Genomic DNA, 18,435 nt, shown 5'->3' on the forward strand with positions numbered 1-18,435 from the left:
AGAATGAAGGGGAGTAAGTCGAAGGGGGAAACGAACCATGTGAGAGGATGGACTCTGAAAAACAAACTGAGGGTTCTAGAGGGGAGGGGAGTGGGGGGATGGGTTAGCCTGGTGATGGGTATTAAAGAGGGCACATTCTGCGTGGAGCACTGGGGGTTATGCACAAACAATGAATCACGGAACACTACATCAAAAGCTAATGGTGTAATGTATGGTGATTAACATAACAATAAAAAATTTTTTTAAAGATTAATTTTGTTTTCCAAATGTATATCCATTGACCCAGCTTCATTTATTGAAAAGTCCACCCTTTTCCCCACTGATCTCCAATGTCACCTTTGTTATGAACCAAGTGACTACAGTTATCAATCGATAGTCTACTTGTCTCTCCTGTGCCCAAACCATACTTTCTTAATCACTGTAGCTTTGTACTTAAATACCATAACTTTTATAGGTCTTGATATCTGGTAAAGTCTTCCAACTTTCTTCTTCAAGATTGCTTTTGTTATACTTCGACCTTTCCATTGCTGCATAAATTTTAGAATTGCCTTTTCAATTTCCCTTCCGCAGACATGGGATTGTGTCTTGGAACGTTTCATTTTTATCCACAAATCGTCCCTTTGGAACAGTGGGGGTGGGAGGGAAAATCCTCCGCTGGCACCGCCCCCTGGCTGGGACCCGGGACTCACTGGGACGCGCGCTGTCTCCGGTCTCCCCCGGTCGCACATTCCCAACGCTGCACCAAAGCCGCGCCCGCCCCCGCCAGCCTCCGGGGAGCCCCCACCTGGGCCCAGGGCGCTCTGCCCAGCCGCAGCGAACACCCGCCCCACCCCAACCCGGCCCGGGCGGGGGCGGCCGCGCGGCATCACGGGGCGGAGGCGGGGCCGCGCCGGGAGTTGATGAAGGGGGAGGGGGCGCGGCCTCCGGGATGACGCGCGGGCGCCCGGGCGCGGCGCCACCGGGACCCCAGTGGCTCTGGGAGCCGGCGCGGCGGCGGGCGCCCGGGCGGGTTCCGCGCTGAGCCGCCACCTCGGCCGGCTGGTCCCTGCGGCGGCGGCCCGGGCGGCCCGGGCGCACGGCCCTTCGCCATGTACACCTTCGTGGTGCGCGACGAGAACAGCAGCGTCTACGCCGAGGTCTCGCGGCTGCTGCTCGCCACCGGCCACTGGAAGAGGCTGAGGCGCGACAACCCCAGGTTCAACCTGATGCTGGGCGAGAGGAACCGGCTGCCCTTCGGGAGACTGGGTGAGCGCTTCCTCGTCCCCGCCCTCCTGCTCCTCCCACGGCTCGTTAGCACCAGCGCTTTTGTCTTAAGGTCATAAGTCTCCCTCTCCGTCGTTCCTCGGGCAGAGAGAAAATGGATCCATAATGGTCTAAACCCACCGCTTTGCATGCCTTCTCGTCCTGTAAATCGGATTCAGGGCCGCCGCTGCCCCGGGACAATGGCAAGTCCCTGCAGCCGGGGAGCCGGGGCGGGGGGGCGGGGGGCGTCGGCCGCTCACTCCCGCACTGCCCCTGCCGGACGCCCCCAAATCGCGAGGGGTCGAGCTGGGGCGGGGCCAGGTCCCACCGAGCCGCCGAACGACCTCAGGCTGGAGTCTTCTTGCGAATTTTCTGCACTGAGGATTCCACCCTGCCTGATGTTGGCGCGGGAGGGATCCTTGTGTGTGTTGAAAACCCTGAGGATTCAGCTCCCCGAAGGCTCAGATAAAGCTGGGGATTTGTAAGAGACCTCCGGATTCCAAAAGCAGGAGTTTCAGAAGTAAGCCAAGCCAGGGAGACTTTTCCGTAGCTTCCCCCAAAGAATGTGTTTCCACAGTTGTGTGTTGAATGCAGATTTTACAGGGCGCTGGTTTCACCCTGCGTCCCACTTCTCCGCCCTGCTCATCCCGAGGGAGTTACCTTCACTCACATGGTTGATGCTGGCTTGGCATCATATGCACATCCTCGCCTATAGGGAGGGGCAGGGGAAAGGAGAGGACCAGCAGCTCCTATCTAGATGACGTAATCCAGAAGTTGTGCAGATCACTTCAACTTAACAACCCATTGACCTGAACAGGCTCGTGGCTTCTCACTGCGCAGTCATCCCGGAGATGCAGCCTCTCTCACAGTAGCCAGGTTCCTTGCCAAAATTCTCTTGGGGTGGGGACCAGATCGAATTGCCAAAGACAGGAGAGGAGAATCAATAATGAGGAGAAGTCATCTCTGCCGTGGAGGGCAACCCAGAGAGAGCGGTGTTCAATGTCCAGCAGAGGAAACAGTTTTTAGAAATAGGTGTGGTCAGAGGATGGAGAGGTTGAATGGGCAGATTGAAAACAGGCCATTGGGAACTGACTGGCCACTGGTGGACTGCTATTAGAGCCTTTGGGTGGGGGGGTGTACAGTTGTAGTGATTTCAGGAATGAAGGGTGTTTAGCATAGCCTTATGGAAATTTTTTCTTCGGAATGGTACCATGGACAACTTTTTATTGTTCTACAAATTTAGGATGTATGTATGATGGAGACTCCATGGAGGGGCTGAATCCAACCCCAACCCCCAGAAATCTGGGACTACAGGGAATATGCCTGGAGATTCCCTTTGGTTAACCTGTCTCTCCAGGAAGCCCTCAGCAAAGAGAATACCTTCCCTGAAAGAAGAACTACCTATAGTTGAGAACATATATTTCCTTCTTGCTTTTGCATTTCCCTGCCCGACTGACTTATTTTCCTCTGTGGATAGTCTCTGACAGGGCTGAAGCAGGGGTGGTTGGCATTGCTAAGGTGCTAGGGCTAGAGGGAAGGAGCAGAAATGTACAGGGTCCAAATCCTAAACAGGTACCACAGAGTCTACAGATGATAAGTAAATTTTTTTATGGAAAAGAAAACAGCGTCTCATAGCCATATGGTTATATGTCTTCACTGTTAGGGATATTTAGTTTTTGCTTAAAGTGTGAAACCCAAAGAGATGGCTTATAGAGCCAGGTAAAGTCTCGGGAATGCTGGTGCCATGGAGATGAGAAGGTAGGCAGTTGAGGTGTGAGCCAGGTTCATCTGCCCCAGGGAGACAATGAGAGCTAGTTAGTGCCTAAATATTTTTATTTAATTATATGCTATTCTCAGATGTAGGCTTCTTACCTCTGGCATCTTCTACTCAAACTCCCTTTGTTTGGTTTTACTTTTTTAAAAAAAGATTTTATTTTATTTATTTGAGAAATAGCGAGTGAGAGAGAGAAAGAGCATGACCTGGGTGGGGGGGAAGGGCAAAGGGAGAGGGAGAAGCAGGCCCCCCCTACACTGAGCAGGGAGCCGGACATGGGGCTCCATCCCAGGACCTTGGGATTGTGACCTGAGCCGAAGGCAGATGCCTAACTGACTGAGCCACTCAGCGTCCTGTTTGGTTTTACTTTTATTTTTGTTGCTGGAAATTCAATGCATTTTCTTAGGATTTTAAACAAAAGTGAAGGCTTTTGTTTTTGTTTGTATCCTTTCTGCTCTATTTTATAGAGGAGGGGACATGCAATAAGATTTACTGAAGATGAGTTTCTCTGTGGAGGATACACCGAAGAAAGTCCTCAGGGCTTCTGATTTTATAGACATGGCTTCTCCACACCTTCGTTCACCTCTTGTGGCTCTCCTAGAAGCTCGCAGAGGTAGACATGCTTGAGAACAGCAATAGCATAGTTCTACTGCCCTCCCTGCTGGCTGTAGAAAAGCAAGGTTAAGGGTGTCGAAGCATGACTGTTAAAGTTGTATTGTACAGAAATTATTAAATTCCTCTGTGTTAAGCCAAGAATGGGGTGTGGTGGGGATCAAAGAGAAGTGACATAGAAAATACCCTTCCACCCTAAGAAGAAAAACAAAGGCAGCAGTGGTCTTTGGCAGACCTGGGAGGTTGAGACCTTAGTATCCACTGTGGGGCGGGGGAGGGTTTCCAGTGCCATGCTGCGGAAGGGGAGTACAGGTGCAGGGCGGCGGAATGTTCCATTTCCGCCAACCAGTCCTGAGATGGGAGGAAGAAAAGCTGGGCATGACACAGCTGTTCTCTCCTATATGCTGGTGCTGACATTGTCATTTCCCACCTGTCCTCTTTCCCTTCTGAGCCTTCTCTTTCCTTTGTAGGTCACGAGCCTGGGCTGATGCAGTTGGTGAATTACTACAGAGGGGCTGACAAACTGTGTCGCAAAGCTTCTTTAGTGAAGTAAGTGTTTAAGATCCTTTCAGTGTATTACATAAATGTTTTTACCTTTCATCCTGAAGGAACTTAAGCAAAAATGTGGGAATTTTTTTTTTAAAGGATAAAAATACTTTTATCTAAAAAGCCAATGATACTAGTTCTGGAGCATCCTCTGTGCTACTTTGATTGCAGTCTAAAACATTGCTGTTTGTGCTTGATAAAGCCTGTCTGTCTCCTAGGTGAGGCTCCTGAGAAGTAGAAGGGGAAACCAGGTTTCTCGTGTGGGTGATTGTTGGGGGGAAGAGGTGGAGGCTCCTGGGAGAAGCTCACTTGGAAGCAAGCGGGGGGAGGACAGACAGCAGGAGAAGAAGCCAAGCAAAGATGCGGTTTCAGCTGAAGTCTGTCCTCAGCCTGACTCCATGGAGCTCAGGAGTTAAGGGTACCTCAGAGTTGAGACAAGAGGACCTGGCTTCTGTCCTCCAATCTCAGGCACTGGCTGTAGGGAGGAGTGAAAAATGTAGGGCATCCCCCCCCCATTTCTGGGCAGGGCCTAGACCCTGGAGAAAAGGCATGCATAAGCTCTTGGAAGCCACCTCACAGCAGCCAGGGGTCCCCTCAGAAAGGACACCCAGGCAGGGTCTAACAGTAGCTGCTACACCGCCTGTCTCTGAGCAGTGCGGTTACGGCGAGGTGTCGGAAGAACGGTACCGTAAGGTGGAGGGAATCACTTAGACAGTGATTAAGATCTAGGATCAGAAGCTTGTGTTTTAATCCCAGCTCTTCCTCTTCTTAGCTGGGGCAAATTTCCTCATTCCTCTGAGCCTTAGAATCTACCTCATAAGGTGGCTGCAAGGATTAAATAGGGAGACAGTGTAAAGTGGTAAATAGTATTTGACTCTGCCTTAGTTTCCTTTTCTATAAATAAAATGGGGGTAGTAATGGTAATAGTAAGTACCTCAGGGTTGTTGTAAGAATTAATTGAGTTAATTTGTATACCGGCTTTGAGTAATGTCTGTCTCATAGTTCACACTACATAAGTAAAAGCTCTTCTCCTTACTATTAGTATGGCTGTCACTGCTATGACTGTTTTCATTTGAGTAGGGAAACACTGGGTAGTGCCCCTAAAATTGGGGCTGTAACAGGTCTCCAGTATTCTTTCCGTGATGACCAATGAACACGTGTGTATAGCCAAACAAATCACTTGGGGAAGAAGATACTGGAAGATATGACTCAATGTAAATGCTCTTTTCCCCACTCACATTTCTCTCTGGGCTCCATCTATTTACTAGGTTGGGTGTTCATGGCATTTTTTTCCCCTTTTTGTTTACACTCACTGGCCCCAGTAACGTATGTATCCACTTCTCTCTGTGTTGGATTTTCATGATTCACCAGCTACCCCTAAAGGTGAGCAAGGCTTTGTGAAGTCCTGTTATTACCTTTTTTTTAAAGATTTTATTTATTTATTTGACAGAGAGAGGGAGAGTGCATGCACAAGCAGGGGGAGGGGCAGAGGGAGAGGGAGAACCAGGCTCCCTGCTCAGCAGGGAGCCTGATGCGGGACTCCATCCCAGGATCCTGAGATCATGATCTGAGCCGAAGGCAGATGCTGAGCCGAAGGCAGATGCTTAACCGAGTGAGCCATCCAGGTGCTCCTTGTTAACTACATATTCAAATATTTAGAATGCAAAAGATTGTTTCACCAGGACTAAGAGTAGAAGTGGGACATGATTGTTTATTTAGATTATTCGTTTAGAAAATCTTTAAAAAGGTGTATTCAATCTTTTTTCTACTATGATTTTTTAATCTGAAGATAAAGGTAGAATTTAGCTTTTATAAGTATGAACAGAGGATGCTGTAAAAAAAAATATATATATATATATAACATTCTACATATTTGCGTAGTTAGCAGCTATAACAAAGTGGAGTCAGTACATGGCTGGAGTCATGATCGGGTCTGAGTAGGTCTCTAGATCTCTGTGACCCTGGGCAACGCCACTCTGAATCCCAGTGACCCATCTGTAAATGTGGATGGTGGTGATCATACTTGCTCTGTGTCCTTCTGTGGCATGTGACATGGTCTGTAATGGCACCTTGTAAATGGTGACATGACTTATGCAGGCCGGGGCTTGTCATCATCCACATAAGCTTCCTTCATTCTCTCAGGTGTCCTGCAAGGGATTGTGGTAGTTCCAGGAATTGATTGTCCCTTTGTCATTTTGTCTCATAATTTTGTATGGCTCGAAAGGGCTCCAGAGAGTTAAAAATGTAATTTTCTCATTTTAATGTGGGACAAAATGGCAGCTCCTGGAGGACAGCTGGGTTGCCCATGGCCATAGCAGTTAGTGTTGAGCTAAGACAGTTCTAATCTGTACAAATGGGACCCATGGGCTGTATGACTGGGCATCCCTCACAGGGCTTCCCAGAACCTCGATAGGGTTCTCCACTGGACCATTTACAGCAAGTCCCTTCCTCCTGATACTTCAGGGAATTTCAGAAATTCATCAAGGCCCTGAGGCTGTAGTCTCAGAGCCCTGAATGGCTTTTCTTCTGACCCAGGGTGGAGGCTTTCTTTTCCTACTGTGAGTTTTTCTCCCTTGTATACATAAATAAGTCTCCTTTTGTGATTTCTTTTCAAATGGGCTTATGAGGAAATGCAGCAATTGCAAAGGATGCTGTCCAGCAGAAATAGAATGCTAGCCACGTGTGTAATTTTAAGTTACCTAGTAGCCACATTAAGTACAAAGAAAGAGTGCAATTTATTTTAATAATATATTTTATTTGGCCAGAAAAATCCAAAATAATCAGTTTGACATGATATTAATATAAAAAACAATTAATGAGATATTTTATGTATTTTATTTTCATTCTGAGTCTTCAAAATCTGGTGTGCATTTTACTTTTTTGGAACATCTTAATCCAGACACTAAATTTTCATCTGAAACATTTGCCCTGTATTTAGATTTCATAAAAATTTATGGTTGAAAAAGTAGATTTACATACTTAAGTTGTTCCCACATAACCTTTTTCAGTAACTGAATGAAAAATCCTTTTTCCTGTAATAGTCACATGCACATTGACAAAACTGGTTCATACTTTTAGAAGAATTGACTTGACTTTTCAGAACTATGTCCAGGTTAAGTAAATTTGCTAACTCTTGTGTCAACACAGTATCATTAATATCAAATTCAAAAGAAATATTGAATAAATTAAAAAGAAATTCTAAATTTAGCAATATCAACAAAGTGTTCTTCAAATTTCTCTTTAGTTTTTGCCGCCAATTAACGTAATGCTATTTCAACTTAGATCTACATGTTGAATCATGTTATAAAAATATGTCAAATCATTATTATTGACTTGTATTATGAAGTTGAAACATAAATTTTCACACTTGTATGGCTAGGTCATAAGTAAGATCTTTTCCCTTCCTTGGACCTTTAAATTTAGCTTGATCATATGTAGTGTGGATATTGGTGAGAAAATGTCAATCCCACTGCCATGTTTCATCTTTGATTATTGAGTGAAATAATTATTTCTTGATTTGGGAAGCATTTTCTTTTATTGCAAGGAAATCTGATTTGGAGTTGACAGTACAGTGAATTGTAGAACTTTATCTCTCAGTCAGTGAACACTGGCAGAGAACACAGAATCATTAAATTCATTGTCTTCTGTTTCTTTCAACAGTTCCATACTGGGGAATCATTGTAGCATTTGCAAGTATATACTAAGGCATTTCAACAACTGTATCTATGATAGTTTTCATAGAGCCGGCTTCAGAAAACTGAGTGCAAGTGTTTCCAGTATGTAACATACAGTACAATGAAGCAATAAAAGAAACATCAGTCTGTTAAAATCCCAGTAAGTCAGATTTCAACCCAACCTAGCTGAAGTACTGTCACGATAGAAATTTTCACGTATAAGTGAAATTCGTCTTTGACAGATGTAAAAGATTAAAAAAATATCTACACCATAAGGTTAATAGTTTTAAGGTTACAATTCAGTAATATTTTTTCATGTATTTGAAAATTGTTTGAGACAGAACATACCCAAAGTATTAATTGGGCAACATCTCGTGTCATAGAACTCAACTAAAACTAAAGAAAAATATTTGAGATTTTTTTACTTTTGAATCAGTCTTTGATATTATTAGAAAGGTTTTATACTCCTTGGGCAAAGACTGTTCACTTTTTGTAAAATATCTTTTTTACTCTTTTCCTCAGAATATTTCCTCTAACTGTATTTCTATCTAAAATGGTATTCTTTTTTTTTTTAAGATTTTATTTATTTATTTGAGAGAGAGAGCATGGGGGGGCAGAGGGAGAGGCAGAAGCAGACTCCCCACTGAGCAGGAAGCCCTATGTGGGACTCCATCCCAGGACCCCGAGATCGTGACTTGAGCTGAAGGCAGACACTTAACCAAATAAGCCACCCAGATGCCCCTAAAATGGTTTTCTTTTGGGGCTCCTGAGTGGCTCAGTCAGTTGAGTGTCCGACTCTTGGTTTTAGCTCAGGTCATGATCTAAGGGCCGTGAGTTCGAGCTCCTTATTGGGTTCTGTGCTTAGTGGGAAGTCTGCTTGAGATTCTCTCCCTTCTTGCCCACTGTGTGTTCACACGCTCGCACTCTCTCTCTCACTCTCTAAGAATAAATCTTGAAAAAAATTGTTTTCCTTTTTGTGCAAGAATCCATGCCATTTTATCACTGACCGGAGTTACAAGCTCAGAGCCTGTTAAAATTGTGTTTAAAATTTTTTTGTAAGGTATTTAATTCTGATTTCAGCCACAAATTTCACTGATTTTTTTTAAGTTTTTATTTAAATTCCAGTTGGCTAACAGGGTGTAATATTAATTTCAAGGTGTACAAGTTAGTGATTCAACACTTACATACAACACTTACAACACTTACATACAACACTTACATACATACCCTGGCGCTCATCACAGCAAGTGCACTTCTTAATCCCCATCACCTGTTTCACCCATCCCCCCCACCTTCCTCCCCTTTGGTAACCATCAGTTTGTTCTCTGTAGTTAAGAGTCTGTTTCTTGGTTTGTCTCTCTCATTTTTTTGTTTTTGTTTTGTTTGGTGGTTGAGAGGAAACTGCTTATGAAATTCACTATGTATTTGCTGAAAATGCCTCCTTTGTACAGCAGACAAACTTTCATTTTACTCTGCTATAGCAAGTTGCAATTGCCATTCATTATGAAATTTCTGACATACCTTCTGCCGGTTCTTTTTTTTTTTTTTTTTCCTTTACTATTCTGGTCAGAGTTCTAGCTTTGGCATCCTCACTCAGTTCTCCATCAATCTTTGATTAAAAAATAAGAAGAACCAAAAACTGAGAGAAGAAGAAATTGCTTACACTCTCTAACAAAGCCATGCTAAATGCATATCTTCTATACACCAGAAATGTGCCGGAGGATGTGTTCATGAAGTTGGTTGTCAGGTTAAGAGCTGATAAAGGAATTCCAGCAATGAAGATGTGGATAATATACAAACTCAAAGGGAATAAAGCTATCACATTAACTTGACAAAAAAAAAATTCGGCATCAGTAGTATTCCTTTGTTTTAAATTTAAAAATTTGTCCATACTTATTTTTTAACTTTATGTTTCACATTAGTTACCAATTATGATTTACATAGCTATCATTGTAACTTGTGCTGTCTGTGTAATAAACACCAGATAATGTCTCATCAGTGCATGGAAGATAAAGTCACTTGAACTGAATCAATCTATTGTCCCTGAGTAGAACAGTGATGTGTTTATGTATCCTACTAGAAACACGTGCGCCTGACATGCACGCTGCCGTACCACAAAAATATCTTGGGTCGTGCGGTGATTAATGTCATCCTACCAAAAGAGTACAATTGTGATTAATGGAAAAATATTTTACAATACTTCAGTTTTTTTTTTTTTTTAAGATTTTATTTATTTATTCATGAGAGACAGAGGAGGAGAGAGAGAGAGAGAAGCAGAGGGAGAAGCAGGCTCCCAAGGAGCAGGGAGCCCGATGCGGGACTCGATCCCAGGACCCTGGGATCATGACCTGAGCCGAAGGCAGACGCTTAACCATCTGAGCCACCCAGGCGCCCAATACTTCAGTTTTTACATTAAAACTAAACAAAGTTTAAAATTCAATTCCTGTGTCACATTGGCCATATTTGAAATACTCAGAAGCCGTGTGTGGCTACTGGCCACCTTATTGGCCAATATAGATAGAGTTGAATATTTAGTGAGTTAGAAATATATTGGGTTTTGGGGGCGCCTGGGTGGCTCAGACAGTTAAGCATCTGCCTTTAACTCAGGTCTTGATCCCAGGGTCCTGGGATCAAGCCCCTAGTTGGGCTCCCTGCTCAGCGGGGAGCCTGCTTCTCCCTCTCCCTCTGCCTGCTGCTTTCCCTGCTTGTACACACACTCTGTCTCAAAAATAAATAAAATCTTTAAAAAAAAAAAAAAAGAAGATTGGGTTTTGTTCCTTTGAATTCAAGTAATTGTCATATTCTATTGCCTTTGGCTTAAAAATAACTTTATTTTTTTAAATTTTTATTGTTATGTTAATCACCATACATTACATCATTAGTTTTTGATGTAGTGTTTCATGATTCATTGTTTGTGCATAACACCCAGTGCTCCATACAGAATAATACCCATCACCAGGCTAATCCATCCTCCCACCCCTCTCCCCTCTAGAACCCTCTGTTTGTTTTTCAGAGTCCATCATCTCTCATGGTTTGTCTCTCCCTCTGATTTCTCCCCCTTCATTCTTCCCCTCTTGCTATCTTCTTTTTTTTTCCTTAACATATATTGCATTATTTGTTTCAGAGGTACAGATCTGTGATTCAACAGTCTTGCACAATTCACAGCGCTCACCATAGCACATACCTTCCCCAGTGTCTATCACCCAGCCACCCCATCCCTCCCACGCCTCCCACTCCAGCAACCCTCAGTTTGTTTCCTGAGATTAAGAATTCTTCATATCAGTGAGGTCATATGATACATGTCTTTCTCCGATTGACTTATTTCACTCAGCATAATACCCTCCAGTTCCATCCACATCATTGCAAATGGCAAGATCTCATTCCTTTTGATGGCTGCATAATATTCCATTGTGTGTGTGTGTGTATATATATATATATATGTGTATATATATATATATATACCACATCTTTATCCATTCAACTGTCGATGGACATCTTGGCTCTTTCCATAGTTTGGCTATTATGGACATTGCTGCTATAAACATCGGGGTGCACATACCCCTTTGGATCCCTACATTTGTATCTTTGGGGTAAATACCCAGTAGTGCAATTGCTGGATCGTATGGTAGCTCTATTTTCAACTGTTTGAGGAACCTCCATACTGTTTTCCAGAGTGGTTGCACCAGCTTGCATTCCCACCAACAGTGTAGGAGGGTTCCCCTTTCTCCGCATCCCCGCCAACATCTGTCGTTTCCTGATTTATTCATTTTCGCCATTCTGACTGGAGTGAGGTGGTATCTCATTGAGGTTTTGATTTGTATTTCCCTGATGCTGAGCAATGTTGAGCACTTTTTCATGTGTCTGTTGGCCATTTGGATGTCTTCTTTTGGAAAATGTCTGTTCATGTCTTCTGCCCATTTATTGATTGGATTATCTGTTCTTTGGGTGTTGAGTTTGATAAGTTCTTTATAGATTATGGATACTAGCCCTTTATCTGATATGTCATTTGCAAATATTTTCTTCCATTTTGTCAGTTGTCTTTTGGTTTTGTTGACTGTTTCTTTTGCTGTGCAAAAGCTTTTTATCTTGATGAAGTCCCAGTAGTTCATTTTTTGCCCTTGCTTCCCTTGCCTTTGGCGATGTTTCTAGGAGGAAGTTGCTGTGACTGAGGTCGAAGAGGTTGCTGCCTATGTTCTCCTTTAGGATTTTGATGGACTCCTGTCTCACATTTAGGTCTTTCAACCAAAAAATAACTTTATTTTAAATCTCAGTTAAAAATTTCTTTTTGGGACCCCTGCGTGGCTCAGTTGGCTAAGCATCTGCCTTTGGCTCAGGTCATGAGCCTGGGGTCCTGGGATCAAGTTCCGCATCAGGCTCCTTGCTCAGCAAGAAGCCTGCTTCTCCTTCTGCCTGCCACTCCCCCTGCTTGTGCTCTCTCTCTTACTCTCTCTCTCTCTCTGTCAAATAAATAAATAAAATCTTAAAATTTTTTTCTTTTCATTATTGTCATTATTTTCATTATTCATTTCTTTTCATTATTTCTGCAATTTGCTCATAGATTGGTTTTTGCAAGTGGATCTTAATACAGGCTTAACATTAATAGTTCTAGACAGAGGAGGGAGCACAGCTTAAGGAAGGCCTGCAGATGTCTTTGGGTGAGTTCCCTCCTGCCTCCGATTCCTGGGGAGGAAGTTTCGAGTAAGGACTGGGAGTTTGGGGCTTGCTAATGGCTGTTTCTTAACTACCTTTATAATCTTGGGAAATTTACTTCTTTGTGACCCATTGGCTAATCTGTGAAATGAGATCCTAGTGCCGCCCCCACTGAGGGTCTGACTGGAGAGTAAATGCAACGGGAAGCCCTTCATAAGCCCTTGTGTTTATTAAGTGCCTTGCCCATGGCCTGACTTTATCTTCCGCTGTGTTATATTATTTTGGGGGCCAGAGGTACATTTAGTTATGACCACTGTAGTCGTGTGCCCCATTAGAAAGTTTCCTCCTTTACATGTCATTGAAGCCAGGCTGAGCTAAAAGCAAGAAATGAAGAACTAAAATAAGTCTTCAGATAATTCAGATTCCTAAGGAGTAGCCTTTGCTCTCCAGAGAGTTGGGCCAGGATAGTATTTTTTCTAGTAAGCCAAATAGTTTTCTAAGTTCTCTACTTTGTTTTTTTTAGCATGTGTCTTGCTCAACCACAACATGTATGTTGAAAAAGTATTGTCTCAGAATTACTTCAGTTTTCCTTAGAGATGCATTTTAAAAGGCGCTAAAGTCCTGGACATTGAGCTCCTTTTTAACTACTTGAAGCATGCCTTTAGGGTTGCATGTTACAGCTGAGTACTGCCCAGCAGTGCATTACAGGTCAGCTCAAGGAGGACAAGAGCAAAGAGTGGGATAAAAAGACTGGCTTCTAAATAAATAAAATCTTAGAAAGAAAAAAGAAATGAAAAGACCAGCTCCCAGCCCCAGTATTGTCCTGCCTCTTTGATAAGCTCTGGGGGAAAGCACTGGCTTTTCTGAATAGAGTGAGTGGCAGGGTGTACTAAGAAGGGAAACTGACCTTCTGTCGTCTGTCAGGCTAATCAAGACAAGCCCAGACCTGGCTGAATCCTGCACATGGTTTCCAGAGTCCTATGTGATTTATCCAACTAATCTCAAGACCCCAGTTGCTCCAGCACAGAATGGAATTCACCCACCAATCCATAATTCAAGGACAGATGAAAGGGAGTTCTTCCTGGCTTCTTATAACAGAAAGAAAGAAGATGGAGAGGGCAATGTTTGGATTGCAAAGTCATCAGCTGGTGCCAAAGGTGAGTTGGCATTATTGTCCCCTCCTTCCTTTCCTGTAGGTTCTCATGTATTTTGTTCAGTTGTGCATTAGAATTCAATGATATCTTCAGATCAGTGAATCTGAATGCTCAAGGGTAGAGACCATGTCTAGTTACATAGTTTTAAACATTTATCTAGGTACTGATGACTTCTACATGTATATCTCCAGCCGAAGTGTTTCCCTTTAAGCTCAGATCCAGTGTGGTGGGCCTTTCAAATGTAACATGTCTGATATAGAACTCTTCATTTCCTGCCCAAGTTAACCCACCCCAGCCTACCCCTCTTTCAGTCTTCCCATATAGTATGTGATCCCACTCTGCACCCAGTCTCTGAAACCCAAAACCTAGGCTTCATCCTTGACTGCTCTTTTCTTTACAGTCCATACCTGATGCATCAGCAAGTCTTGCCTGCTCTAGCTTCAAAATATATTCTGAAGTAGACTTTTTCTTTCCATTTCCACCGCTATCACTTGAAGTCAAAACTACTTTCTAGTCTGTATAATTGCTATGCCTGCTCACAGCCAGTTTTCCTCTAAGACAGAGCGATGTCTAAAAACGTAAATCTGGTCATGTTAGTCCCTGCTCAAGGCTTACCAGCTGGCCTCCCAATGCAGTTCAAATAAACTTCAGATTGCTGATGGAGCCTACACTATTTAACATTTGCTTCTATCTCTGGTACCATCTTCTATTCTTGGCCTTGCTCACTGTTCTGTAGCCACGCCTGCCTAGAGTCCTACAAATACCCTAAAGTTGTCTGTGTATCTCAAATGTCCTTATGGATTATTTTCTATTTTTTTCAGCTCAGATGTTGCTTTGTCAGAGAAGCCTTTTCTAAAATAGCCTTTATGTCCATTGCTCTCTGTCCTTTTTCCTGCTTTATTTTTCCTCCTTGCACTAACCTGTTTCTAGCACTTTTATTACATATCTGTTTATCTGCCTGTCTCCTCTCTCATACCATAAGCTCCATGTAAACACAGACTTTCTGTCTTGTTCATCTCTACCCTCCCCAGAGGCACTCAGTAAATGTGTGTTGAATAAATGCATAGAAGGAATGAGGTTTATAATATTGACTCAAGCTCAAAATACAGGCAGTTCCCAGTGTAGTGAACACATAAACACGGTCTATCTCTATAGCTACCATCATATGCTCCTTTTAAAACCATTCTATTTTGAACTTACTTCTTCTTTTATTGCCTTGGAAGACCATCTGGCCATTGGTACTCATTTCTATCCCTGGTCCAGTGGACCTCACCTTCTTTTCCACCAACCATGAGACAGGAGGGCATCACCTGGAATTTCCTGAAAGGGGGAGAGTTGGACTCTTGCCACAAGCCAGGTACCTCACCTACTTCTCTCTCCCCTCTTATGACCTCTTCTCAAGTACTGTCCCCTAGTTTGGTTCTAATGATAAATGGGGGAATTGGAAGAGGAAATAGACATCTGCAGTATTCGATATTCCTTCTGTGGATTTGGGCTCGAGTCAGGATGGCCACTGTAAGGACATCTTGTATAATGGAGCCTTAGCTGGAGTGAGAATCAGGAGTGAGCCAGGGTTCTTGGTGAAGCGCATGTCAGGTCATGGCAGCGATCCCACCTGGGTCGTGTCTGAACCCTCACCAAGACAAGTCTATAGATTGATGGTCAGCATCAGGAAGAGGTAAAGAGAGAATAAAATGCCAAACAAAGAAGAAATTTTGCTTTAGGAAGTTGAGATAAGTGGTATGCATTTGTTTTGTTTGGGAACTACAAAATGAAACCAATAGGATGAATGAATGGCTTTTATTCTTGTTAAAGAAGTATTTAATGTGTACCCATTATGGGAATAGTTGGCTCAACCTTCACACTATATCCAGTATAAAGACCCCCTGTTCACCGCCTCTACCACCGATCTTGGACCCGAGCCACTTTCACCTCTCACCTGGAGCACTGCTCCTTGTCCTCCTGCCCTTGGCCATTCTCCAGAGTCTACCACAGTACAGCAGTCAGAGATCCTATTAAAGCACAGTCAGACCCTGTCACATCTGTTCAGTGCTGTCTCCCTGGTGCTGGGGCAGCACGTGGAACCCAGCAGAAGTTCAATATATGTATTGAGTGATGAATGAACGAATGAATGAAATAATGAGTGTTTGGAGATCCAGGGATAAATAAAATAGATATAATCTCTTGCCCTTATGGACCCAATCTAGTCAGAAAGAAGGCTAGTGATGCATCTATTTCCAGATAAATAGTTGACATGAGAACAAATAACAAAAAAAGACTATCACCTTGAAGCTCCTTAAAGAATTGCAGAGTTTCTTCATAATTTCTCCAGGTTTAGTTAGTGAGGATATAAAGAAATAATATTAGAAATACAGTTAACGAACACATGGAAACATGCTACACTGGTAGGCAAAACTTACAAAATATAGGTAGATTTTATGCATCATTTTATACCTACAAAATAAGAGAGACCTTCAGTGATACTGTTGCTGGAAGTTTGTTATGAACTGCTTCCTCTTAGTTGTGATACACTGCCTTTTGAAAAAGCAATAGGATAATACAAAGGAAGAGCCATAGAGAATGCATAGGCTTTGGCTCACTAATCTCATTCCTGAAAACTTAACTCCAGGGAAATACTTTAAAAGAAACAAGAGTGATCTATAGCAAAGACATTTACTACTATGTGACCTGTAACAGCAACATTTTATTTAGAAACAACCCCACTGTCCAGCAATCAGTAAACAAATGTGTAATTTTCTTCAGCTGCTAACATAATTGTAATGTTAATGTAGAAACAGTGAAAATATTGACAACATAAGGAGAAAAAAATTGACAACATAAGGTGAGTTCACTATGACTGAGCCAGTCTTTGCCCTTATGGAAAGGAAGGTGATATTAAAAGATAAAAATAATTATATTAGGAAGTAAGACTAAAGATAACTTTTCTATTTTACTTGAATGCCATGTTTTTATTTTCAAGAATAATAGTTCTTTAAAGTTATCAAAATGTATCTTTCTACCTTCTTCCATTATTTTTCCCATCAATCAGCATGAGGTATATTTTGAATAAGAAATAGTTTACATAAGGAAATAGCATTAAGGGAAACAAAGTTGGAGCAAATAGGAGGGAGTGTGAGTATATTATGGAGAGCAGGACATCAAGGGTGGTACAGTTCCAGGGCATTAGTAGGAAGGGACGTTTTAGGATAACTATTTTATTTATTTTTCTTAAGATTTTATTTCTTCATTTGACAGAGAGAGGTACAAGCAGAGGGAGTGGCAGGCTGAGGGAGAGGGAAAAGCAGGAAGCCTGATGTGGGGCTCGATCATGACCTGAGCTGAAGGCAGACACTTAACCGACTGAGCCACGCAGGCGCCCCTTAGGATAACTATTTTAGAAGAAGTGAAATGGAAGAGAGACTGAGGTCTGTATAAAATTGGCAAATGGAAATAAAGAGGAACCAGGATATCTCAGTGTAGTTCCTGAGGGAGATGAAACAGAAAGAATCCTGTTCCTACAAAAAGAGAGGAAGGAGCTTTTCCAAGTTGATTCGCAGTTTCTTGTTTAAGAGCTAACCACATGATGGACCAAGTGACAAAAATGAGATAGTTGTAAAAGGGGTTGGCTTTTAGGAAAGTTGAATTATTAAATTAATTAACAAAATTAAATCAATTTGTACTGAAAGCATGAGACCCAAGTAGAGATGAGCTATAAATCAAAGCGTAGGTCAGAGGTCCTAGAACTAAAAAACTGAGTTCAGCAAGGTTGCAGAATATCAGATCACACAAAAATCAGTTGCATTTCTGTATATTAACAGGGAATATATTGAAACTAAAATTAAAAACAATACTTTTTAATAGTTACCCCAAAGAAAATGAGATGCTTAGGTATAAACTTAGCAAAACACGTAGAGGATCTTAATGCTGAAAATTACAAAACAGCTGAAGTTCAGAAAGGATCTAAGTAAATGCACAGACGTACCATGTTCATGGATTGTAAGACTCAACATTGTAAAGATGTCAGTTTACCTCTAATTTGAGTTCTTGAGGCTTAATGCAATTGCTGTCAAGACCTTAACCAGGATTTTGTGCAGACATAAAGCTTCTGCTAAAATTCATATCGAAAGGCACAAGCCCTAGAATAGCTTAAACAATTCTGAAAAAGAAGAATCAAGTGGGAGTAATCACTGTACCTGGTATTAAAGCATACTACATTAGTACAATAATCACTCCACTGCAGTATCGGTCAGGGGACAGAAACATAAATCTGTGGAAGGGAGAACTCAGAAATAGACCCCACGTATATACCCACCTGATTTTTGACAAAGGTGCAAAAGCAGTTTAATGGACAGACTTTTTGGGATGCCTGGGTGGCTCAGTCTATTAAGCATCTGCCTTCAGCTCAAGTCATGATCCCAGGGTCCCTGCTCAGTGGGGAGTCTTCTTTTCCCTCTCCTTCTGCCCCTGCTTGTGCTCTCTTGCTCACTCTCTCTCAAATAAATATAATCTTAAAAAAAAGAAAAGAAAAAGGCTCTATAGATTAAAAAATAAACTAATGAAAAGATTTTCAATATCATTATCCATTAAGGAAATGCAAATGAAAACCACAACACTCCTGTTAAAATGGCTAAAATAAGAAATGGTAATGACAGCAAATGCTGCAAGGGTCAGGAGGAACTAGATCAATCACACAGTGTTGGTGGGAATGTAAAATGGTACAGCGACTCTGGGAAAAAGTGTGGTAATTTCTTGTAACATTAAACCTGTAACTACCATATAACCT

General features: G+C 42.4%; 1 protein-coding gene across 2 annotated transcripts in view; it reads left to right on the forward strand.

The window, feature by feature from the left end:
* The first annotated feature begins 922 nt into the window (after window positions 1-922).
* TTL (tubulin tyrosine ligase) overlaps window positions 923-18,435 on the forward strand; it is a 34,922-nt gene continuing 17,409 nt past the window's right edge. Inside the window, exons 1-3 of one of the 2 annotated variants that reach the window (XM_073897402.1) lie at window positions 923-1,245; window positions 4,099-4,177; window positions 13,423-13,655. In XM_073897402.1, coding sequence (XP_073753503.1) covers window positions 1,089-1,245; window positions 4,099-4,177; window positions 13,423-13,655 — 469 coding nt within the window. In that variant the 5' untranslated portion in view covers window positions 923-1,088. The remainder of the gene's footprint in view (window positions 1,246-4,098; window positions 4,178-13,422; window positions 13,656-18,435) is intronic. The other variant, XM_025868195.2, reaches the window with a different exon arrangement.

The sequence above is a fragment of the Callorhinus ursinus genome, unplaced genomic scaffold (assembly GCF_003265705.2).
Source record: "Callorhinus ursinus isolate GAN/ISIS: 27379988/994484 unplaced genomic scaffold, GSC_fseal_2.0 scaffold10, whole genome shotgun sequence".
In the NCBI taxonomy this organism is placed as follows: domain Eukaryota; kingdom Metazoa; phylum Chordata; class Mammalia; order Carnivora; family Otariidae; genus Callorhinus; species Callorhinus ursinus.